The sequence below is a fragment of the Polyodon spathula genome, chromosome 11 (assembly GCF_017654505.1).
Source record: "Polyodon spathula isolate WHYD16114869_AA chromosome 11, ASM1765450v1, whole genome shotgun sequence".
Lineage (NCBI taxonomy): Eukaryota > Metazoa > Chordata > Actinopteri > Acipenseriformes > Polyodontidae > Polyodon > Polyodon spathula.
In genome coordinates, this window is record NC_054544.1 from 25,737,065 (window position 1) to 25,763,710 (window position 26,646).

At 37.6% G+C, this 26,646-nt stretch overlaps 1 protein-coding gene and 1 long non-coding RNA gene across 2 annotated transcripts; both read left to right on the forward strand.

The window, feature by feature from the left end:
* The first annotated feature begins 1,609 nt into the window (after positions 1–1,609).
* LOC121323434 lies at positions 1,610–10,430 on the forward strand. The gene is made up of 13 exons (XM_041264532.1): positions 1,610–1,687; positions 2,055–2,115; positions 4,212–4,269; positions 5,138–5,165; positions 5,285–5,337; positions 5,700–5,745; positions 6,392–6,441; positions 7,727–7,790; positions 8,656–8,803; positions 8,935–8,981; positions 9,222–9,356; positions 9,804–9,867; positions 10,291–10,430. Exons 1-13 carry the CDS (start codon positions 1,610–1,612, stop codon positions 10,428–10,430), a joined length of 972 nt encoding a protein of 323 aa, XP_041120466.1.
* A 1,496-nt stretch (positions 10,431–11,926) lies between these two features.
* On the forward strand, positions 11,927–17,470 carry LOC121322540. The gene is made up of 5 exons (XR_005951050.1): positions 11,927–12,270; positions 12,683–12,783; positions 14,616–14,662; positions 15,897–15,960; positions 17,329–17,470. It is a non-coding gene; the product is annotated as an uncharacterized LOC121322540 (long non-coding RNA).
* Positions 17,471–26,646: the final 9,176 nt, after the last annotated feature.

Sequence of the window (26,646 nt, forward strand, 5' to 3'; positions counted from 1 at the left end):
GGCCGAATGGCCTCCTCTTGTTTGTAAACTTTCTTATGTTCTTATGATAAACAACAACAAAAAAAAAAAACTCACCTTTATGGTTCTTTGTACAATGCCCCCTTTTCTAAAATGTTTTGAAGAGTTTATTTCAAGTTTTTTTTTTTTTTTTTTTTTTTTTTTTTTTTTTTTTTAAAAAGCATACCTAAACCACAATAATGATTTACTTTATGAATGTCTCTTGCCACTTTATTTATGGTTAAACCATAAAACCAGGGAGATGCATATTTTTTTTTTTTTGCCTACTTTTTTTATACAGTTTCTCCCTGGAAAAATATTTTTTCTGAAATGGATCATACCAATTAATCTATGCAGAATATATTGTAGGATAATTAAAACAAAGAAACAGGCATATATGTTCTAATCCTGTTGTATGCGAGTATCCAGGGTCTGGAAAGTGTGCGGATGAATTCAGAGAATACTATGGCAATTAAAATGGTCAACTACATTAGTAGTGTGTGTGTGTGTGTGTGTGTATATATATATATATATATATATATATATAATATATATATATATATATATATAATAGTGTGCATTGTTTGTTTGACTTGGACCTTTATTTCAGTTCTTTCTTCCTTTCTTTGTAATAACTTCTTCCTTTCTTTAATAGGATGTCTTGAAACAAAACTCCCTCTACAGCAGTTATTGATAGTGTAATATTTCTTAATGCTTGTTGTTTAACTTGTTCCATTACAGTACATGACAGTAATACACGCAGAGGATTTCTGTATTTTCAGCTTCCTTGTGTGGTGAATTGGTTATAATTTGATCAGTTGTTAAGGCTTATTTTGTATTCATAAATGTGTCATGTACAGGTTATGTATACTTTTTAGAAAAGTTTGATTGGTACTCATTGTCTCCATTTTAAAAATGGTTACACCCGGCTGTACATACGGGTACCTGCACTTTTTTTTTGTTGAATTTCACCCCTGCTTTTAGTGTATTGTACACAGAATACAATCTGCAAATTCTAGGCACGTTAAAATAAATAAATAAAAAATAAACCCTACTATAATGCATGAACTACTAACGCATGTCTCAAATACAGGGCGTTCTCTGGGACTCCATTAATATCGCGAAAGAAGCTGTGAGTGTTTATTGTGTAGAAGGTAAGTGGCTGTTTGTGCAAGGAGCAGGATGTCACTTGCTTAAATACTTTTTAGGGTTGAAACTGTCAATTTGCGAAGTTCACTCCCAGAGCTCCAGTCCGTTCTTGAAATTACATTTTTACGGTTGGGTAATTCTGTGAATAACCTAGTCTGCCTGCATTTAAAATAACATTTTTGGTGAGACCAGACAGGCTTAATTTGTCACTTCTGTAACTTTCATTGCTTTAAACATTTGAAGAAATAACATTGCTGCAAAAATGTATGGAATTGATTTATTAATAAATAAATAAATTAAACTGCTGTTAGTATCGAGTGTTTCAGGACAAACTATATTACTTGGTGTGGAAAGATGACTTCAGAACTTTTTTTTTCCCCACCCCCCTTCAGAAACTAATGAACAAAATATATTGACAGTCTACTTGGCCAAGCCAATCTCTGGCAGTAACAAAGAAGGGAGCATGGTCAAAATATATTTTGACTCCTTGTATGACATCCTGATAATTGTCAAGAAGTTATTTGGAGAGGAGAAACAGATGGCAAGTTGGTTCTTTTACAAGTCCTTTTTTAAATCGAACCTGAGGTGACAATTGGGTAGAAAGTCATTTTAGACGTGGATGCGAGTAATGAGTTACGATACATTAAATTGCCATGTATTTAGTTTTAGTTTTTTTTTTTTTTATGAAATGGCAAGAATAGGAGCTATGTTGTCCAACAAGTGGTCCAACCATCAGTTTGGACTTTCAGAACCTCTCTGCCCAATTATTGTCAATCAATTCACTTTGGTTGGGCAGTGTAATAACAAAGGGTGTTAAATGGCCAGACTTCTTGTTGTTGTTATTATCACCTCATTTTTATTGAACTTTTTGGATGTAACTTTTGTTTTATTTAATCTTTCCCTCTTAGAAAAGTGCATGTATTTCCCTCCTGGTAGAGAAGACACCTGGAGCCAATGCTGATATCAAAGGTTCTTTTTAGTTTGGTTTTCTTGAATATTGTTTTAAAATGTAACAAGTTTTGAACAGACATGCCTGAACTCTCACAAATTGTATTGGGTATGTATGTATGTGTGTGTGTGTATATATATATATATATATATATATATATATATAATATATATATATATATATTATATATATATATATGGATGAAGGCTGTATTTGCATCCTGAGCCATTCTAAAAAGGAAAAATCATATCACAGTAATGAAGTTCAAAGTGATAATGCCTTGAGGAAAATATACTTCAACTTTTACCCATTTGACTCCTTGACCTTCACTTTCAATTCAAACACAAAATGCCTTGTTTCCAGTCACTTGACAACACCCACAGTACAGAAATGGTCATTAATGATCAACAGAATGAGAATTAAAGTGATGCTGGTACATTCGTATTTGACAAACGGATAATGACAGAACATCTGTACAGCACTGAAACACTATATATATATATATATATATATATATATATATATATATAATATATATATATATATATATATATATATATATATATATATATATATATAGTGTGTGTGTGTACTGCTGCTGAACCTCGTCTTTTAATATTAGCATCACAAGGGTATCCATCTCTAGTTTCATGACAGTTTATAAATTGCTCGACCTTCGTTCTCATTATTTATGATGTCACAGAAACCATAGATTAAATTGTTTTCCTGTAACTCCCTGACGCACATCTATTTTATATACCTACAGCCAGCATCAAAAGAAAGTTATCACTATTGTGACACCTATTTTTGCGAAAAAATGTATATAAATGATGGACTGACAATTTGTTTTCTTTTTAATCACTCTTCATCCTTGACCATGACACACTTGAGTGACTGTGACTGAAGCATATGCAATTAATCGCCTAATTTAGTGAAAGTTGAGCCGAGTGATTTCGGCTGTTGAATTTCAAGCTTGAATAAAAGCAAAAGACAATTGCAGAAAAACACCAATATGCCACATCTGTCAAGAGAGCAGCACCTCCTTGCAATTGGCATGTTGAAGGCTGGACTAGGGCAGTGTACTATGGCTCGCCATCTTGGGTGCTCACAGCCAGCAATTTCAAACCTGACCAGACACACTCTGTCAATGACAGGCCACGAACTAGGAGACCAAGAGTCACAATACCTGCCCAAGATTGACCGATCATTATGAAGCATCTTCATGATCCTTTTCGCACTGCTAGTCAAACAGCATCTGATACTGCAGGTCGTGACAATCCATCTACATGCCAGACGACCATACAGGGGCCTGGTGCTCAGCAATGTGCACCGTCGCAACTGGATGGGGTGGTGCCAATACCTTAGGTGGACTCTTTCGTTGGAGGCAGGTCCTCGACGGTGAAGAGTCAAGATTCTGCATAGACTGCCTTGATGGGCGTCAGTGAGTATGGCGTAGACGTAGTGAAAGATGCACTAATTTTTGTGTACGAGAGACCATTTGGTGGAAGTCCAAGTCTGATGGTCTGTGCAGGAGTGTGTAGTTGCTGTAGAATTCCTCTGGTAGTGATTGATGGCAACATGACTGCACAGCGATATGTTGACCAAGTCCTACGGCCTCACTCGGTGCCCTCTCAATCCCATCCTAATGTGACAACATTCCAGCAAGACAACGCACATCCACATGTTGCTTGTCACGACAGCTTTCTTGCAGAATGCGAACGTGAGATGGATGCCTTATTCCCCAGACCCGGGCCCAATTGAACATTTGTGGGATGAACAGGCAAGGTGTGGCTTCAAGGGCTTGGAGACCACCGAACTGACAGATGCTTATCCAGGCACTACAAGAGGAATGGGCCATGATTCCACAAGACAACATCAGAAACCTGGTGCAAAGGATGTGCCGCAGATATTGCTTCCAATGGTGGCCACACACGCTACTAGCCTGTGACTTTCACAGTATACCTCTGTCAACCCATAACTTCAGACAGTAAAATGTCAATTGTTGGTCCGCACAATAAGAAGTCGCTCCACCTACTCTGAGATGGAGTTTGTCATTTTTCGATCACATCCAGTGCATTTACATACATTATATTTGTTTCTTTTTTTGTCCATCCAGATTTGAGAAGTGCAGATTTTTTACCTCTGGCTGGAGATAAGAATACATCACAATCCAGGTAGCCAGTTGATGTCTGTCTTGCCCTATATGTGTCCTGATCTCGGAAACTTTTTATAATATGCAGAACTATATGTCTGTGCTAGAGGAAATCATGACTGCTGGAACGAGGCTCGTTTCCTTGAGCTGGTATGAAATACTTTTCAGAGGTTCAAGGGAGTGGAGATGCTCTGAGGATGAGCCCTTTTATGGGCAGTCATGTAGCCCATTCAAATTTATTTTTTGCACACAGTTCATTATATAATGGTTTGCAGGGGTTTTGCTGTGTAACTGAATAACTTATTTATTTGCTTCTGATGAGCTGACAGATGCTGGGATGATGTCTGACACCCACCTTAATCCACTAGAGGTCTCCCTAATTCGTACTACTTGTCTGAGTTAGATATATTCCATCAAACTAGTCTGTCCCACTCAAATTTGAAAGAGACAAAACCTAGATTCCTGATATTTAAAGGAAGAATGTAGAAATAGTTTACATCAAAAGTCAAGTGATTTATTAACGTACTTGTTTTAGATTCCAAAAAAAGTGAAATGTGCAACAGGAAGTGAATTGGTGCTTTTCTTTTGAAGGGAATGCATGATGTGTTTGAGGAGGACACAAAGTAATCTCTCCCCTTTGGTGTCAAGTATGTGTTGGGCCAACTTGGGTAATAAGATGATAACATATATCCAGATAAATTAGTTGACTGTGGTGTCTAATGGAGCTGTGAGCACAGATCTGGGTAAATTAGTTGACTGCCTTGTGTCCAAAGACTGCGCTGTGAAAACATCAGTATTTTTTAATGTAGTTTGTGCTATTAAACCAGACTCCTGGTGCGTGCAGATTCCAATGTCATATCCCAGAGGGATTTTTGTTTGTTTTTTCTCAGCTACGTTTCTCAAGTTGAACATCCTGATGTAAGTAAAGTTAATTTGTTTTTTTTCTTAAACTGATTTTTGCAGATGTGCTCATGTGGAAGGGCACCTGTAATCTCTGCTATATGTGATACAACTACATGTCTTTTTTCTTTCCATAGAGTATCATTGAGGACACACCTGTGGAAAAAGAACTACATTTAGGAGCAAAGAAGTGTGTACTTTTTTTTTTTTTAATTCCCACTTTTTTTTGGTGCTTACAAAATGTGTTGAAGACTAGAGTTGTGCTCAAAACAAAGTATTCTCTCCTTTACAAAGTATGAATTACTTCTGTCTCCTGATAGTAGTACATTTTATTTAAATTGTTTAGTACATCAGACAGGGGTATCTCTCTTTTTTTTTAATAGAACCTCCTGCCAGGGAAGCTCACAATAAAGGAATCCTTCTACAGAGGCTTGGAATGAAAACAATTATCCTGTTTGTTTTTTCAATTTGTCTAGCTTAAGACGAGACTTTTTTTGGGGGGGGTATTGTTTTATTAGTATTTTGTTTTAGTAAATACATTTCTTTTCCCAGGACAGTGACAGACGTATTTGAGCTTGACACTCCGTCTGAGTCCGAGGTTAGTGTGTACAGAGTCATTGACAAGTGTTGGAACCTTGTGCTTACTGTACCAGAATTCAAGGTAATGGATTGAGGACTAGCATTTAGTAAATGTTAACCACTATTAATAAAACTAAATGCACAATTTAAACTTTTAAATCATTCTCTGCCAATTTTAAAGGGAGTACTTGTGTACGCACGGCTGAAATAGACCCAGGTTCTCAAAACCACAGGAAAAATGTGACCAACTTTCTGCTAGGGCTGCCATGTTGCAGTCCAATCAGGTTATTCGGTAAAAAAAAAAAAACGTAACGTGAATTCTTGGCGCTATACCTTAAACGATACTCTTAAAATTATAGTAATATTCACAAGTACTTTTGTTTATGAAAACACTTTGTAGTTCAATTTGTTCATTTAGCAGCATATTGCAATTTTCAATTGGTCTACTTCTGTTTCATTTTTGAGTTCAATGGTTTTAGGAGTTGTGGTTAAAGCAATTTTCAGTGAATGATTTATGCAAGGAGTGTCGTATGGTTTTTCTTTTTTTTTCCCTCTATTCTCTGTGCCAGATCATAACTTGTAACTAGCGTAGCTCTTGTAACATCTTTTGAACATGTATCTTCCCCCCCCCCGCCCCCCCCAAATTTCATTCCATTATATTTTAGCTCATTAAAGCAAAACAGAAACTGCATGGGTACCCTGGACCTTCTGACAGGTATGGAAACATAGATTGTATTAGACAGACCAGATTGTCTGCAAAACCCATGCTGCACCCATTCATCACAGGCTGATTCTAAACTGTACTGTTCATCACCTTGTTACTGGTTATGGGAGTTATACCTGATAGACAAGTTTGCCTTACCCTTCTCTATTAAAATACAGATTAACCCATTTTTATATCGCGTCACTTGATATCAAACCCCGTTTTATTACTATTTTAACCACTCTCCATACACCATAGGTTCTTTTTGAGAAGTTACCTCTCCAGATAATTTCAGAAACCCGCTTATTGTCGCATTTTGTGCAACCTATCAAATGCTACAGGGGATAGTTTGGTTACAAAACACTAACGTCACCAAATTTACATTGTGCAACTCCTAATTGATAGTTCTCCTATCAACAGTTAATGTTTTAAATTTTTTAGGTAGTGATGCACCATTTAATTCCAGTTAATTATTCATTACTTTAAATGTAAAGAATGACTTAATGTACAGTATTAAAACACTTTATTCAGTTCTTTTTTTTTTTTCCTGGCACACACAACGTCCTTTCATAGGCAAAAGTGAGACTCTGTGTCGTGATCTGCTTTTATATTGCAAATTATGACTGCATGGCAATCATGAAGTATCAAGTGGGTTCATCTGTAAATACATAACATCTGTGATTGTGTTGTCAGGAGAACAGCTATGGCCAAGAGTTTTGCACCACCTAGAATTTTAGGACATGAATTAAAGTTTTATATATATATAATCGCAAAAGTCTACCAGCAGCCATAATAGTAGTACAGTATTTAATGTTGGATTTTAAAATGTCATGTCTTTCATTGTGTATGGAAAACAAATCTGTACGCAATTCAATATGGTAACGTAACATTATTCAGCAAGTTTCGTTTGACTTTTTATCAAGCAAAATTAGTTCCATCTATAGTATGATGCAACTATTTTGGCCTTAGCTGTACACCGTTGGCAACGCATTTCTGTAGCGAAGGAAAGAAAAGAACCTATCTCCAGGTTGTTGGATGCAGGTTGTCCAACACACACCAAAAAAAAAAAGATTGATATATATATATCAGAGATATATATATATATATATATATATATATATATATATATATATATATATATATAACACTAATCTCGATATAATATATAGTCAATGATACAAATAGAGCATTTTTTTGGCAGGATCTTCAGTTACTGTTAAGTTAGATTTTAGAAACTTGAACTAATGCACATGTACTGTTTGTTCTGCATTTGAGCTGGTATCTTATTCCCTTTCAGATCTTTAACAGTACAATTGAAGACCGACGAGAAACAGAAATCGAAACTGCACACAAAAACAACGGTAATGTGTGGGGTTGTTTTCTTTTATTTGGTAATTGCTGTTTTGGATCAATTATGTTAAATTGCAGGGCAAAAAAAGGCCAGACTCTTACCTGTGGTTCCGTCCATCTGCACAAACAAGACATTCACACTTCCACTTCTGAATGTCTTAAGATGTTCTCTCTCTCTCTCCTCTCTCTCTCTCTCTCTCTCAAATACTACAGGTGCTAATTTCTAATTGAAGATTGCAATGTGGACATTGAGATTGCCATATGTCTGTGGCAATTAGATATTATAGAGCAGGGATGTTAACCCAGGTGTCATGCGTGCATCTTAATCACGGTATGCTTTTAAGCTGTACCTTAGTAAATGGCAGTAACTTCAGTATAGGGAGCCCACACTTTGCTGTATTCTGCTTGGTAAGTGTGGGGTGTCATGCAACAGGGGAGAGCAAGTTTGTGTCCTGGTTGTATAAAATTGCTGGTCTGCACTGGGGATTCCAGAGGGAGCGTTGCATTGGCTGTGGCACTCCCAAGAGTTAGGGAGGCAAACCTGGCAAGGACCGTTCTCCTCAAAGCTACAGTACACCCAACTAAGCAGGACGACACCTGTAGGGATGGCCTTTGTCCACAGGGCGGTGGTTTTTGGATATCCATTCTGGTTCAAAAGGAGATTGACTTGGTTGTGGGATTGGAGATCTCCCACTGAACCTTCAGTTCTCCTTGGCTATATGGGGGAGATTGATGTGTTGATGAAACGTTTAATTGCACATTCATAACTAGGGAGAAAATCCATTTTAAAACTAAGACACCATCTACTTTCATGTTGTATTTGGCAAATATGTGTTGTGTTTTTTTATAGTCCTTTTTTTGTCTCTTTTCATTCAGTCTTGGCGTACCAAAAAGGGTCTCTTTTCTGAGAGTGAAGCAAGCACCTGCCAAAGTGAACGAAGCTTAATCTTGGATTTACCGCACAAAATATCATTGAAAAAAGACTATACCAGGAGGAAGCTAAAGATTAAACCAAGACTTAAAGGTATGCCATGCATAAGCATATTCAAGGTGTGTGAATGCATGTAATAAATAGCTTCATTGATTTCATTTCTCTCCCCGCAGAGTTTTTAGTGTTTTTTGAAATGTCAAATTTTATTTTTTGTGCCTTCCTAGTTTTACCTTTATCATCCAGCAGTGGCGAGGAAGAGCAAAGTCGTAAGGTAGACTGTTGATTTACTGGTGTATTAAATGTATAACTGCGATAAAGTAAAGCAAGTATTTTATTGAGTGTGTTCTGGATCGGTTCTGTGCATCCAGTGCCTTGTTGGTGTAATGCCCCATACGGTTTTTAATAACTCATGCATTTGAAGGCCTCTTTGTAAAATGCTAACTGTATAATGAGTGCCGTTTTGTTTCCTCTTGGTTTTTTTTGTTTGTTTGTTTCTTCCTCTTCCCCTCAGTCAAGGCATTCAATATCAAAGTTATACCCAGAAGCAAGAAAGGAAAAAGAGAAAATTGTGCCAGAAATTACACAGGAAACTGAATTGGAGGATACTGTATTTTTGGATGATTTTATGGAAATATCTCCAGAAAAGGTAATTAAGATTTTAACTGTCCATTATCAGTCATTCGTGAAAAGACTAGATAAATTAATGCTCTTAAATTTATTCAAAAGTAAGGATCTCCTGAGGATGCTAATGGCTCTTACCCGGTACACTGCTGTATTGTGTTCAGTCAAGTTTGGAAATGAACGCTTTCATGACTCTTCTATAAAGGCTGCCACCACCACAGTATAATAAGTCCACGCTGCATGCCCAGTTTGCTCCCCATGACACTGACCCAAGTAGATACTAATAATGAATTAATGTTTTGGTAAACAGTTGAATTCTTGATCTGATGACTCCCCCCTCGGATGCTTTGTTTTAGTTCATAAAGTTCCGATTCTGACTGCTCATTCGTGGACGTAAACCGCTGATTTCTTGCTCATTTCTGTAGAAACTTTTTGAATTGTTGTTAAACTGATTTTTACTGATGACTTTCAGGTTCCATTACCAATGAATGGCGACATCAGCAATGAATTAAGGAAAAGAAAGCATGGCTCTTTAGGTAGGGGTTACTTCATAAAAACAGCCTGTTTGCATAATATCAATTACATGGTTGTAATGAAGTATACATTTTGATATAGTGGCAGCATTCATAGTTCAAGTAAAATACAGATCTGATTTATTTTTATTGAGGTAGTGTGAATTTAATACTGTGTAAATGATTGGCCTATACTTTTGAGCAGTGGCCTGACTCCAAAACCACTGGGAATAAGTAAGCTTTTATTAATCTATAACATGCTACCAATACTGCTTTGCCCCTATAGCCTAAGAGGCACCCCATAAAATATCCCTGTGCACTGCATGATGGTGTGGGCTGGGGTGGGGGGGGTTCCAATACTTGATATTATTCTCAGTCTGGCTGAATATGTGCTGGTTCATTCATTTATTTGTTTGTTTGTTTTCTCCTTTTTATATACCACTGCAGCAACAGAGCCTAGTAACAGCTCCCAGAATGCTGTTCATGAAGCTACTGAAGAACAGCAAAGCTGTGCACCACCAAAAGGGAAAAAATATTTAATTTCAAATGAGAAAAAGCAAAGCATTGGAGAAGGTATTTATGACTGATCAAACATCTCTCTTCTACTGCTGAAGTCGATTTTAGCTTCACGTACAACTTCCCTTTCATGAAAAGGATGGAAAACTCTAGGAAATCCTACACATTTTAGAAGTGGGTGGTTGTCACTAATCCGATGGGACAAAAGAGGTGTTCTATGATTCTCTTGGTTGTATTTTAAATGGGTATTGTCCAATATTTTTTAAATATAAAACGTACTGCACCACATTTTTGGCCATTTTGATTCAAGGTGCCATTCCTCTCACTGTTCCACCTGCTGATGTTTTACAGTTTAACTACTGCTCTATTTATAAATCCAAATAGTCATATTTTTTTTTTTTTTTTTTTTTTTATTGCTTGTTTTTTTTGACAAGAACATGCTGAAACAGGGTTAAGTGAAGACTCTGATTCTGGGGCAGAGGGTGCCAGTTTTAGTGCTGCATTTGAATGCTTCAGCAAAGACCTGCAAAACAAATTCTGGGTAACATCTTTTACTAACCATTCATTGTATTCCAGTTTTGTGTGGTCTTTGTTCAGAGTTTGTGGTGGAGGGTAATTTTTAAAAAAAAAAAGAAAAAAAACTTAATGTAACAAGTCATTTAACATAGCACTTTATTATACTTTGTAAATAAAATAAAAAATAAGTTTGGCTCCTGGTGCTATAGACACCATCCTTTTCACTTTGGACCTGTGGTCTGTAGGTCTTCCCAATGATAGCGGTCTTTAATGACAGAGAATATGCTGTGACCCAACTGAAAATTTAACTTTGGCCTCAATGCTTCCACTGGTGTTTTGTTTTGTGTGTTTTTTTTAATATATCTAATAATGTAATTTTGTTTTTTATTAGTTAAGTTTTAAATGTTATTGGTTGTATGACCAAAGGAACTTTGTGTGTGGGTTTTTATTTTTTTTTTTTAAGCTCTGTTCGGCTACATCGGTTGAGGCAACATGTTCACCCAGGCCTGAATTGTGAAAAGTCATGTGTTTCTTGGTCTCTGCTTTGCTGGTTTTGTTACATGTGCTGTCTGCTTTCAGAGTTCTACTATGTGCTGATTCTTGTTCATTGGTTTGGGGCTATTCTCAAATTTTGACTTGGTTACTCATCTCTTCATTCTGAAGGTTCCTATTTTGTGTTGTACAGCCTGAGGAACACCAGAGCCCGTTTTAAGGAGCATTGGCTTGAAACCTGGGCCCAGGAGCCTGGCAGATCTTGTTTGAAGCAACTTTTTTTTATTATTATTATTTCATCAGCAGGAGACTTGCCAAGTTTTAGCCAATAAATGATGGAATTAATCACTTGACAACTGTATCACATTCTGCTCACTAGGGCTGTATTTTCATGGTTTAAAAAGGGTATTCATGATTTTAAACTTTTTTTTTTTTTTTAAAAGCAGAAAAGTTACCTTATTGCATTCAGAATTGATCCGTTTATTATACAAGTGTTCCTGAATATTGAAATGCTTACCAGAAATGGTAAATGCAAAATTGTAGAATATTGTGTGTCGTCGTCCCCCCCCCCCCCCCCCCACATTAGATTCAGTTTTCAGCATCTGTAAGTTATCAAACAAAATGTAAATAACTTGGGAAATGTCTCCTTACACTGGAAAGAGCAAATGGCAGAAATATATATTTGTGTGACAAAGGTATTAAATGAAAGTATTAATGAAGACAGTAATGGGAGGTTGCTATTACTTGTACATGGATATATTCTGCTGTTCTGTAATGCATGCTGGGTTAACATTTCTTTTCTGTGAAGCCTAGGTATAAGAGGATGGTGGTCCGTGCACAACATATCATGGGCGGGTCCAATGAAAGTGTATTGTCACTCCTGAACAATGTTCATAACTGCAGGTAGTTGGCTGTTAGCAGTGTTTTGGTTTTTGGTTTGTAAAACCATTTAAGACTGGCAACATGTGTGGTGTGCATGAATAATATATAAATCCTTTTTTTTTTTTTTTTTTTATTTGATATTTGAGTCTTGCTTTTCAAAAACGAAAAAGTTTTTTCAATGAGTCCTTAGTGCACTTTTTTTTGCTGCAAAAATTTTATTTTAAATCACCTGCACCAGTTACCACGACACGGTAATTTTAATATATTAAAAGGTTCCCCCCCCTAAAGTAGTGGACCAGGTGAGGGGGGGAAAAATAAAATTGGGTTATTTAACCCCTACATAATAACAGATACACCCTTCTCTTCATATGCTGTGTACGTATATACATAATATATATATATTATTTTATTTTTTTTTTTTTTTTTTTTTAAGGTTAAAAAAGGCTGGAAAGGTTCCAATCAGTAGTTGTTGGTGCGCTTATTACTCTGGAGAAGGATAACAAGGCTCTAATGGAGGTGGAGAACAACATAATGGTATCTATATAATTTGATGTAGTGGTAGTCCTCTGTCTTTTGCAAACTTGTCACACTTTTTATATCTTCACATCTGGAGAACTGCTTATCCAGTTATGAAACTTGTTAGTAAATGATTTGGCATAAGTTGATGGGGCATTCCTTTGTTTAGAGATGGTTTGTGTCCCTGTTAAAGCCTCTGTAGTATCTGCACTTCCATACTATATTTAAGCAATATTATGTCTTAAATACTGTAATTTCAGCAGTTCTACAATGTTTAAATTCAGATTGGATTCTTTTTTTTTTTTTTTTAAATGTGTACAATGTTAATGTATTAACTTGTTGTCTAAACTGACATCTTGTGACCTGTAGAACTAAATGACCATTAAGCAGACAAGCTTCTGAAATATCGGATTCTGGGGCTATAGTGGTGTGTCGGTTCAAGTCGTCATTTTATGTTAATGAGAAACACACATGCACATTGCAAGGTTGTTAAATTTGCCACCAATATCAAGCTTGGTGGAGTAGTGGACCCTGAATCTGCAGGTCAGCTAATTCAAAGGGATTTGGATTATCTCTAATAGGGCAAACTTGTGGCAAATTTAATTTTAATGTAAAATGTTGCATATTGGGTGTAGAAATCCCTGTTTTTAAAAGTATAAAATTAACAGGATGGAAATCAGGGATGAGGACTTTGAAAAGGATCTTGGAGTTATAGTGGAGTCATCCATTTAAAAGTATCTTGCCAATGTGGTGTGGCAATTCTCACGAGCTCTCAATTACTTAACTAGATGCTTAAACTGATAATTTGCTTAAACAGACCTTTTAACTTGTTTTCAGCTCTTAAACAGTTGCATATTTTCAAGTTATCTATAACATTTGATAAGTAACTTGAACTGCAACTGTTTAAGATATGAAAACAAGTTAAAAGGTCTGTTTAAGCAAATTATCAGTTCAATTAAGCATCTACTTAAGTAATTGAGAGCTTTGTTGGAATGAAAACCGGGAGCCACAGGGGGTCTCCAGGACTGAGGTTTGAGAAGCCCTGGCTTAAAGGGAAGCTTTTTTTTTTTTTTTTTTTCTTATGTATAGTTTTTATAAATTTCATGGAGTAGCTTACCAGGTGAAGTAGTAGGATCTAAAATATTGGGAACATTTTGAAGACTAGAATAATGAGATGGTTAAGGTTTTAAAATCCATCCAGATTATTGGCACTGGCAATATCATCTCTGGTCCCCTCCCTTTTTCTCTGTTTTTTTGAAGTTGGTTCTTTGCTTGAATTTTAGGATTCATTTTTAAAACCTGTAGTTTTAAAAAAAAAAAAAAAAAAAAAAAAAAAAAAAAAACTCTCTCAACCAGCAGCAAGGCTACTGGGGTGGACAAGTTTTTCTGCAGATTAGTATTCTATTTGAAATATTTAACCAAAGATTCTTGGCAAAATAAAAGGTGCGACAGTGATAAAGCGAATTAAGAAAATGGATTTTAAAAGCATTGGCTAGCACTCTGTTAAGCATGAGCATATCTGATCACAGAGCCCCCTATACAAATGTTTCACCTCCTGGTGGATGTGATTGAACAGTAGACACCCATTCAGTAGAAGCACTATTCAACATTCCTTTTGAAAAGTGATGGCCACAGAAAATGCATAACTGGAAATAGAATACAAAGCAGGTTGGATTATGCTCCATTAGATTTCCTTCCCTTTTGAATGGTCAGTGAAAACCCCTAGTAACCAGCTTTCAGAAACCGTATTAACCAATAGAAAACCATGTACACAAGGCTGTAAAAGGGTATCTTGCAAAACCTCTTATTGTCAAATGTTTTCTGTTCATAACAACTTTTTTTGGTTTTAGGATTTCTGCAAGGAAATAACGTCATTTTGTGAAACCCAGGAAAAAAGGTAATTTTATTTTTTAATTATTTGGTTAAATAGCTATTTGTGACTGAAGCTGCTGTATTTGTACATTCTGCTTCACAACCCTGGATTCACAGGTCCTGGACTACCTTACCTAACAACACAAGAATGAACTTCCAGTTCATACTGACTTCAAATGAATTGCAAGTTTTAGTCTTACCGTCGAGCAATTGTGCTGAAGAGCCTGTGCACCGAAGCATGCAGAGAGTGGTCAAACTGAGCCATTAAAATTTAACTTAGTGGAACTCTGCCAACAAAGGTCTGTTTTAAGTGTGCTGCGATTTCACCAACTTTATTTTTTTTTTATCTCCAATTAAGGAATTTTAGCAATTAGTATTCATTACAGTATATAAATTCTTTGGTTATCCTCCTGAAAATATCCGATTTGCATGATGTGACCAATATTCTAGAGTTGCAAATATTGGGATGAAGAATGCTTTGTTCTAGTTAATCCCTACATTGTCAACTTAATGGAGTTCTGGGGACTGTCTTGGCTGCAGAAGATGCCTGGTTTCCATGATCAAGGGACCAGGTTATACCAGAAAAACATGCCCAAATCACCACTTGTCTGGACAGCTGCAGTCTTATAGAAGGGGTCAAACGATTTGTGCAGCCTGCTTAGTTTTGAGAACTACCAGTTCTCTGCAGTCTTCAAGTGTCAAATTTCTCCCTGGTCCTTTGCTTCTCTGTTTCTTCTCTGCCCCCCCCAACATCGTATTTCTTTTTTGGACTGTTGGTGATGCCTCACATTTAAGATTAGCTGCCTATTTTGACAATCTAGTCGACCAGTGGATTTTGTCACCTGGGAAGTCTTCGGAGCACCTGAAAGACCAACAAGTTCTTTCATCAAGCTTGTTCCACGTGGTTGCTGACTCTTGAAAGCGAGACCTTTTTCATCGTCTCCACATAAATGTACAGGTTTTCTTGAAGTACCAGGTGTAGTTAACACCATTTCTTGGTGCTCTAAACCTGTATTGCAGAAGCCGCATCCCTGTGATGTTTATTTTTTCAAACAAAGCTAAATTTATTGGGGATATACCTTAACCTGGGGAAAAATATTATAATTTTTAGCCAATGTGTAAACTTCAGCTAGCCCTTGGAAACTCCTATGTTAACTGCTTTGTGTGATGTATTAACCTTATCGGAATCCATTTCATTTTGAGAGATGTTTAGACCTGAAAGCACCAGGGTAATGCCAGTTGTCTTCCTTTAACACTAGGCTGCATTCCTTGGATGTTATGAATGAGAGCACCTTGGCAAAAGGAACACAGACATTTGCTGAGGTTTGTATTTAAGTTTTACAGTTTGGTTTGGGATTGTGTGTGTTTTTTTTTTTTTTATCTTAACAATTGTATGGTTATCTTAAAACAAAGTCTTATGTTGCACGTCATTGTGTGCCGTATTGGTATTTTGTACTGCATCCTTTCTGCAGTTCCTTCATCAAGAGTACAGAACACACGCTATAACCTTATTCGCTTCAATATTTGACATTAAATTCTATATTCTATTTAACTATGAGGGTTACACAGTTCAATGGCAAATTAAGATGATTCCAACAACTTAAAACATGGTAGGAGTGGCAAGTTTATGGAAGAGATCACCAACTTAAAGAACCATTAACCCTAGCCTGAATGGCTGCCTCTGTTCAGTACGTGGTGTGTGTGTGTGTGTGTGTGTGTGTGTGTACGTGTGTGTGTGTGTGTGTGTGTGTGTATATATATATATATATATATATATATATATATATATATATACACACACACACACACAGTGGTTTGCAGAAGTATTCACCCCCTACCAAATGTCACATTTTGTTGAATTACAAATGTCAAGTTTTTCTCAAACCTTTTTTTTTTTCAAAGCTGTAGTGGTTAAATTGAGCACTATTATATGAGGAGGAGGTTAAATGTCAGCAAAACCTGCAAAGAAAATATAAAAAATGAAATTTACTGGTTGCATAAGTATTCAGCCCCATAATTCAGTACTGGGAAGAAGCACATTTTGCAACAATGCTAGGAGTCTTTTCGGGTAGGACTCTACTAGCTTTGCACAGTAGGATGGTGACATTTTTGCCCATTCTTTATGGGGAAATTGCTACAGTTCCTATAAGTTTGTTGGATTGTCAATGGACTGCAATCTTCAAGTCTTGCCATAAATGTTTGATTGGATTCAAGACAGGACTTTTGACTGGGCCACTGAAGAACATTAATTCTCCTTGTTCAACCACTTCAGTGTGGCTTTGGCTTTGCTTGGGGCCATTGTCCTGCTGAACTGAATTTCCTCCCCAGTGTTGGAGGTCTTGGCTGACTCGAACCAGGTTTTCCTTGAGGATTTGCCTATATTTTGCACCATCCATTCTCCCCTCTACCCTGACAAGGGGGGTGAATACTTCTACAAACCACTGTGATGAATATCAAGCTATAAATGTTTTATCTGGCTTTATATTGGGTACTGTAGGAGCAAGCAGGTTTCAAGCTAAAACTATATTTAGCTAGTACACTGCAGTGATTTCCATGTCACATGTTGGATGAAACTGTGTGTATGTATATATATATATATATATATATATATATATATATATATATATATATATATATATATATATATATATATACATACACACACACATTTATTGATTTTTCTCCCCATAGGAAGAAATGCTGGCCAGTAGCGAGAAGAAACTGCAGGCAATTTCTAATACCCTGTAAAGGATATGTCCTTTAATTAAAGGAAAAATGATAAAACTGGTGAATGTTTATACAATTATGTATTGAGTAAATGTGGTTTTGCATTGTGTGGGGGTGTGTGGTTTTTGTATATAAAATCAAACTAAATATACAGTACCTAGAAACTCCACAAACAATTGTTTACCTGTTCAATATGAAGCTGCATTGTGCATAAAAAGCTTGTGTCATTTTAAAGAAAAATAGGTGTCATTCCTTGAAAGTAAAAAGAATGCCAATCCAAATAGTGCTGGTAAAAGGTTGAAGTCCTGGGCACATTTACTCAATTGCCTGTCACTGCTGTCGGGCATCGGTTCTACAAGTCAGCAGGGGCTGCACATAAGTGGTAGCCTAGTATATGAAAGGTGTTTTTAAATAAACTCAAGGAATGTTTTTTCAGTAGTATACTGTAGAAGGTATAACCAATATGCAGTAAAGAATGTACCAATCAAATAATCTTGGAAGCATGTATTAACACAGATGCTCTTTCTATTCTGAAGGTAAACTGGCACTGTGTGGAGGAGCTGTACAGTAAGATGTGGTTTTGCAACTTCATTAAGATGGGGTAAAAATAATTTTAGTACTGTTTTGGGTAATAAGCAGGATATTGTAAAGAATGCAGCTATCAAATATAATGCTGAAAACAAATGTATTATACAGACATGCAGTTTCATGAAAAGGATTTAATTATATATTTTTAATATATATATATATATATATATATATATATATATATTATATATATATATATATATATATATATATAATATAATTCTCTCCCCTCCCCGGAAGGTGGAAAGTTGATTTAAGCTGTACTGTGCACACTTTTTAAAGAACTATTCCTCCAGTTTTACAAGTCGGACGAGGATGTGCCAAATATTGTAAAGGGAAGCGATTTAATGCTTAATCATATGCAAGGATATTCCGCAATCCTCAAGGAGTTGTGGGAAAAGTTTGATTTTAAACACACTAGGGTGCGTTTAGATCGTAGTGAACGATTTTGGTTTAATTTAATCTTTTGAATCCATAGGTGGAATTGAACTACTTGTTCCAGTATTCATGTATTTCGAACTGTTTTCGTGCGATACTAATCAAGATGTAAGCTTTATTGTATCGTACATTTTAAAAAGAAAAAAAAAAGGCTGAACTTGTACTTTCTAGATTCCCGCTAGAATTACTATTGCGTGGTGGTCACATGAAGACAGGTCTTTCAAGAAATGATGTAGGTCAGTGTCTCCCAAACTGCTGGTTGCAAGGTCTTTTAAACGGTATAGTTAACACTTTCAAATAGCTGCACATCAATGTAAAGGACTGGTTTATTTATTTTTTGATTTAAATAAACACAAAAACAATCACTAAGTTTATTTTTATAAGGGATTTAACAATCATCCACTCCCCTTATTCAAGGGACTCAACCACAACTATGGTGTGTCATATTTGCATGCCATTCCCATCCCATAGATCAGGTCCTCTCATTCTGAAAGGCAGCGTTACAAACAGAGCTATATTATAATTCAGGGTGAAGGGCATGTTATAATTAATACAATTCAACAAGGTAAAGTCTAGGTCTGGCCATCAAGACTTCGAAGAAATGACACCTCCTAAAAACTACAATCTAGCCAAGACCAGCTTTACAACTTGGGTTTGTAACTTCAAAGCAAATGTTATTGTTGTGTAAAACCAATAACATACAATCGAGACGGATTTCTTTTGAAGGTATTGACTCTCCAAACTGTCTCCAGTGGAATTTTCTGAACATCGTATTCCTTCATATTTAATAATTTGCTTCTCAAAAATAGCCTGCATGTTAAGAGTACAGTATAGTGCTGTATGTATCTAAATCAGTGGTGCCAGGTCCTTGAACAAAATCGGCAAACAATAGTGGACCACCAGAGTACACAGACAGCAATGTTACTTGCTGCTGAGAAAAGATGAACAGCACTGCTAGAGTACACCAGCAGCAATGTGGCCTCAGCATTTGTTGTGTTTTTTATACCAGCTGATTCGCTGTGTTTTTTTTTTTTGTATTCACACAAGCATGTTTTTTCTCCTCTTCAAATGTCCATTGAAATGTCTGATTCTAGCAGTGTATTTTTCTTTATAAGCAGCACAATACATCTCCCGATATGCAATACAAACAGGAAATAAGGGAGAATGTGAGGAAATCAAAATTGCAGTTAATGCCAAGTTGAATTTTAAAATAAACAAATTGCTTTACTACCTGTGAAAAAATGAGGTATTAAATGCTAACAGTGGTTAAAGAGGTGCAGTTTGCATAGTGGTAAAAACTAATACCAGTATGACATACCTGTTGAAGCATATCACCTACTCATATTTAAAGTTCATTTCAGCCTTTGTTATGTCAATCAAGGGACGAAAAGTAATACAAGTAGCCTACCTAATGTCCTTGGGTTGAGAGAGAGAGACGTAGAGACTTTATTTTTTATAAGTACAGTGAATGTTGGGTAAATTGAATACAGAAATGTTTTTAAAAAGTGCAATCTGGAATTATTCAAATCAAGTACTAAAGGTAAATAATCCTAATAAATGTTAGCACTGCACCTATGCCCATTAGCACTCTGTCTGTTTATTGAAAGTATACAATTTTAAAAATGATGTCACTAGAGACGAATGGAGGACTATATTTATAGAATGTTCATTTTAGAGTGCTTATGTGGAAGGATATTTACATGTACCATTTGGTTGCAATAGCGCCCTCCCTTGACTCCGTCTCGAGCTATAATTACCCAAACGGTGTATAATCCCTGGTAATGCCCTCTGTCGGGTCTTTTTACTTTCTTAATGAAATTAAATCAAATTGTCTAACTCTGCCTTTATTTTATTAGTTGTTTGTTTTACACGTCCTGTATTTTTATTTATTTATTTTTGTCTTGTGTATACGCAGATAGGTGATATTTTTATTATAAAGTAAACCCCACATTCATCCCCATTTAATCTCACCTGCACCCAATTCCTATTGCCTTAAAATGTAGGAGGACTCTGGAAATCTTTTGTTTTTTTTACGAAAAACACTGCGAATAAACGCTGTAGTGTGACTAGCCCTTACTGCTGAGAAAAGACGAACAAAGACGTCACTGCCTGACTACACAAGCAGCAATGTGACTGACTGCAGGGAAAAGATGAACATAACTACCCGATCTTGAATCCTCCATGACATACAGGCACACATTTTCAAAGAAGCGTTGTTAGCTTCTGAAGAACTGAAAGAATATTTTGCAATTTTAGCATTTTGAACAAAGTACCAGCTTCGACAGATCAGAAATGATGATCAGAAATCCTTTGTTTTTTGACATGTCAAGCAATACCACAGTTCACAAATTGGGAGAAAAACTCTTATTTATCTTTTTTTTTTTTTTTTTTTTTTTTTATAAAAACACTGATTCACTGCTGTGCTTAAGTGCTTTGAGATCGAGGAAACATTCACTGTTTAAATCTGACTGTTTTAAATAAAACATCATTGCAAGCATTCTTGTTTCACTGAAAGAAAACACTCTGACATCTCAACGCATTTCCTGCCTCCCCACATGCCTGCCTGCTGTCTGATCTTCAAACGGTTCTTTAAACTCGAAGGGCTACACCAGAGGTGACCAAACCGCAGCTCTTGGGAAATTCAAGTGCGGCTCCTGGTGACATGCTGGGTGACGTACACTTTGCGGCTTGAATGAACTGAAGAAAGATTAATAAAGAAAAACAGAGAAAGTAACAAGAAACACACCAGGTTTATTATTTTTGTTCTCTGTATTCATTTGTGTTAATTATTCTTTCTTCTCTCACCACCTCTCTGTTTCTCTGAGCCTGCATGTTCATTGCAAAGATATTTTGTCACTTGTTGACTTTCGACACTACATGCGTATTTAGATCAAGTGAAAGCAGGATGTGCAGTTGAAAGTAAATTTCTTAATTTTGAATTACGTGCTCTTTTCAAATAGAAGACAACCACCAAAACTTACATATGGGATATGCCTGAGCTCTATATACCTGAGCTGCCGATAGGCCCCTTCCTGGGATGACGCCCTTGGTCCCGCCTACCGAGGGATTAAAACAGTCATTCCACGAAAGCCATTTCTCTTTTTGCCTCTCAAGATGGTAAGGTAAGACCCTCTGTGTTGGTATCTGAGCATTTTTGATAAAAAAAGCTTGAGTCTACTGCAGTTCCCTTGCCTTTCAGGCTGAAAGCTGGCTTACTGCTTTCACAGAATCAGTGACTCCAGATTCAACCTTTTCACACGCTCGCGTTACAGGCTTCTGCTTTCCATTTGTGGTACGGCGTCAACTGCCTGTACAGTATTGATTTAAAGGAGTGAGTGTTGTCTTTCAAGCCTTCGCTCATGTGGAAGCACGCCAACTGAGCTAGGCTTCGCCTTAATCTCGCTGTTGAGCGACTTCTGGCTGCTGTTAGTATTTTATATATATATATTTAACTATATATTGTTGTTGACTAAGTACCTTGCTGGCACATCTGCAGTGCACACGCAGTACTCCCATTTGCCTGTGTTGTGCTACAGCTATATAAAATAAAATAAAATGGGCCTTGTCCTCCACTGGGGTGTATTTTTACTAGCTCCGCAATAGATTAGACAGTGCCAGCTGCCTTTGACTGCCCACCTCAGTGTGTTGGGCCTTGTTTAAAACAATTTTTTTTTTAACAGCAGCAGTGTGTTTCCATTATTGTTTATTGTACTCCGTCCACAGATTTGCCCGCAGCGGCGTCATCCTGCGTGTCCCTTGGTATACGCTACATGCTGACCAGGTGTGTGACTACACAATGTTAGGGTAGGCACTGCTGCTTCAGCTGCCCCCCCCCCCCTGTGCTTTGGTACCTCAGTGCACACTCAGCCCGTGGTACTTCGGTGCCCTTGTTGCGCATGGTGCTAGGTTCCCTCGATGCATACGCTACCTCTGTTCAGCCCAGAGTATGTTGTAATAGGCTGAAAAGGGCCATGGGGATAGACTCAGTCTCACACGATGGAGCTGTCTGCAGTCCTCGGGGCCCCATCCTCGCTCCTCTAACTCTCCCATTGGTGCGATTCCAAAATCGGTTGGGTCTGATGGCCGCAGCCATATCGGCCATCGAGCTGTGTCTATTATTCATACGCCCGCTCCAAGCGTTCCATTTACACCAAAAGCGAGACAGACCCCGTCGGCTGACAGTGTCTCACATGTGCTCTGCGGCCCTGCGATGGTGGACGATGCCCTCTCACCTGCACGAGGATGGGAGTGGTGTTATCTCACCAAGTGGTGATGACAGACGCCTCCAATTTGGGTTGGGGGGGGCGGTCTGGAAAGACAGAGGAGTCCGCAACACCTGGGCTGCTGGATTGCCCTGCACATAAATATGCTGGAGCTGTAGGCTGTTTTCCTTGCTCTCCAGCACTTCCGGTATTGCACGGAAAACATGTGCTGGTCCAAACGGACCACACATTAGTGGTGGCGTATGCCAACCACCAGTACAGCCTCTGGTCCCCGGGGTTGGATTGCATCGCCTTCTGGCTCCTGACATGTGCACAATGGAATCTGATGTCCCTACAGGTGACGTATCTCCCCATAGGGTTGAACTGGGTAGTGGATTTCTGTCGAGGGAGGGTGCGCATCTGGCAGAGTGGCGACTTCACCTGCAGAGGACGACACATTGCCCCGTGGTATTCCCTCCACCGCTTAGGTGGTCCATTCGTTGTCGACACCCTAGCCCACGAGTGGCCCAGGACGCTCCTTTATGCGTTCCCGCCAGTACCGTTGTTCCTGGCCACCTTGGAGAAGGTCCGGTTGGAGAAAGTGATGGTTCTCCTATTGGCCCTTGGTGGTCCAGGAGAATCTGGTTCTCGACCCTATGCCAGCTCATATAAGGCCAGCCCTGAGAGATCCTGATTCCCTTGGATCTCCTCAGTCAGATGAGAGGCAGTCTCTGGTATCCAGAACCAGGCAGGTTCCAATTATGGGTATGGCCCCTGAACAGGACTGCTGGACCGCCCTAGGGCTATTGGATGCGGTTGTGGGTACTGCAGTTACTGCAGTCATCTCGGGAGTGCTGACTGGTCCTCTACTAATTCACTTTTAATTTTGAGGGAGAAATTCAGAAAACAAAACTACATTTTAATGTGTTATAACTAGTTGTGTTTGTATTCAGATGTATTTTAAATGTTTATGCACCGACACAAGATAGGACTGATGCAAGTAGTTTTTAAAGCTACAGTGCAAATATGCTAACTGTTCCAGTGCAACAGTGATGAGAGCAAAGTCTTCCTCATTTCGGTCCTGGGTGCTGTTTGCATACATTTGTGATTTTGAAAATGCAGAGCCTCAGAAAGGCATTGGGATATTATTATTTTAGGAAAAGATTACCAATTTATTGAAGGCAGGGCATTTCCATGTGATTTAGGGTCCCTTCCCAGGGCAGGGGTAATAAGTCTTGTATGAATATGTAGTTTCAGTGATCACTTTCGTATGGTTGTAGTGGTTAAGTGACAAGCAGGTGCTCGGTTTACCGAAGAAAGGAATTGGAATATTAATATTGTAACTGGGGTACTTCTCATTGATTTGGAAACATGCTTTGCTTCACAAAGTGCTGATCTACCTAATAATCTTTCTTTGTAAAAGTATGCTTATTTAAAGAAATAAATGTCCAGCTTCACAGTTGACAGTATAAAAGCTGAACAATGAATAAGTGTCTGTTGGGTTTTAGCCACCATGGAACATGAACAGGAGTCCCACACCTGCTGTGCCCCACTTGGTCTCCAGATCTCAAGAGCAGCTGTGGCATTAACTGGAGTACAGACCAAACCTGTTACAAAGCCCCCCTGCTCGAGCAGGCCACTTTTGAGATGGCTGGACCTAGGATTAGTGTGTTTACATTTTATACTTTTTTTTTTTTTTTTAAAAGCTGCGTCAAAGACGAAGTGGCTATTGTAAACAGGTATAAGTATCAAATGAGTCTGACTTCTACAGCAGAAGAGGGCAGAAACGAATTGTGCTAATGTATGGATCGTGGCTCTTTGCACTTATTTATTTTGTCATTTGTCTGGCTTATTTCCTTCTTAAAATATAGCAGTTGTGTAAGGTCTGCATACATGTCAATATTTCGCACAACTAATTAAAAGAAAAAAAAAAAACTCTGAGTCAGCAAGTAATATGAAGAAGTCAGTCACAATGACCTACAGTGGCTCTCAAAAGTATTCACCACCCTTGGACTTTTCCATATTTTTATTGTTACAACATGGAATCAAAATAGATTTAATTAGGAGTTTTTGCCACTAATCAACACAAAAAAAAGTCCATAATGTCAAAGTGAAAAATAAAATCTACAAATTGTTCTAAATGAATTACAAATATAAAACAGAAACTAATTGATTGCATAAGTATTCACCCCCTTTGCCATGACACACCTAAATAAGCTCTGGTGCAACCAATTGTCTGTAACAGTTGGCAAAATTCAGAGCTTACCCGGCTTATTAACACCCTGAATGATTGAACAGCTGTCAGATCTTTCACTTTCCCTTTGGCTAATCACTCCCCTTCAGTTTTAATGAAGAATACAGTGAACGGCCTCTGCTTGCTTATGATTGGACAGCCGCTTAAAACTTGACAGATATTTGACTCTCCTATTAGTTAAACTTACAGTCTGTACCTGCACCTGTCCCACCCAGCTGACTTATGATTTGGGCTACCGCAGAGACAATACAGATATTCAATTCGTTGATCGTATCAAAAGTCATTAAAAAAAAAATGTCGAGTACGTACAAGCACAGCATAAGCGAGCAGCACTGTCAAGACTGCTTTGACGCTTTTGTTGGAAAACGTGTTTAAAGCTTTCTTTATTTTCCCACACTACGACCCGCCAGAAATGTGTTCGCAACCCATAATTTAAGAACAGCTGCAGTGGGCACGATGGCCTGGCTTTGCAGGCACGACTCTGAGGACCGCTATGTTAAATCCACTCCTGCCAACAACCACCGGAGCAAGGTCATTGAGTGCTAACTTGGAAGGGAAACCCCTTTGTTTGGTGGAGTTTTTGGACATGCAAGTCCAGTGAAGGCTCTGTTCAGCATGGACAATCCCAAGCATTTTCTTTGAACAAGTGATTTGTTTTGTTTCAACCTTTTATTTTGGCCCCTGTCCTATGTATTTGTTTTCCTTTCTTGTTGGTTTGTTAATAAACATGCACATTAACTGCAGCTTCTCATTCCTTTGACATGTCTGTATTGTTGAAGGACAGAGGGGTTGCACGGTTGTCCACCACTGTTCTAAGATGTATCAGATGAAGCAGCTGGGCACTGCTCTCCCATTGTATAGCATGGTTAGCAAGGTTCAGAAAATGACACTATAAACCACAACGCTCCAAACCTGCGCTGAAAAAGTTTTTTCAGAAAAAATAAATAACTATGATATGGCATTGCTTTGGCAGTTTGCAAGGTAATGGAACTCCCTTGTTCAAATATGTTATTAGCCAGAGTTCCACTATATCTTAATTACTCATTTAAGAATTTTTCATATTCTAAACTGCTTCTATTTAAATTAATGAACAATGTTTTCAAGCCAATAATGTTGTTACATCATAGTTTACACCACATGACTACATTCTTCTGCATCAAGAATAATATGGTTTTAAATTTGCCACACTGTCCTAATCTGGAGCCAGCATGCTGGGCTCTCTATCTCCAGTTCATGACACCACAGCCAAATCAGTGTCCTTCTATTGAGGGCATTGAACTACATTATAGCGATTTGTAATAGTTTCGCTTAATAATGCCACGTGTAAACTAAACTTCACATGCTAATTTCTATTGGCTTCAATGACAGCCTCGCTGCTGAAGCCTCTTGGAATCCTTGACTACTGCTTATTCATATATTTTGTTGTAGCAGTTTTTTCTAGTGGCTCAGTCCTATGCTTTTAAAGTTGAGTGAACAGTTCTCAAAGTCACTTAATTCTCTTCCTAATTCTGGGTAACAGATCAATATGAAATTGTGCAAGTGAGAGTTGAGCCAAACCAAACTGTCATCCCAGGCTGGCTAAACCCAGACTACATTTAAACATGCATTTATTATTTTTCTTGATATTGAAGGTTGAACTGGTTTCATTTATTTCTGTTACATTCTGGACTGGCTGAAACCACACTATTTCAACTCATGCATAAATATTTACACTATAAAATGACTACAATAAAAAAAAAAAACTATTATAAAACGTATTGCAAAACTTAAAACAGCCAGTATCTCAGAAACACATCACAA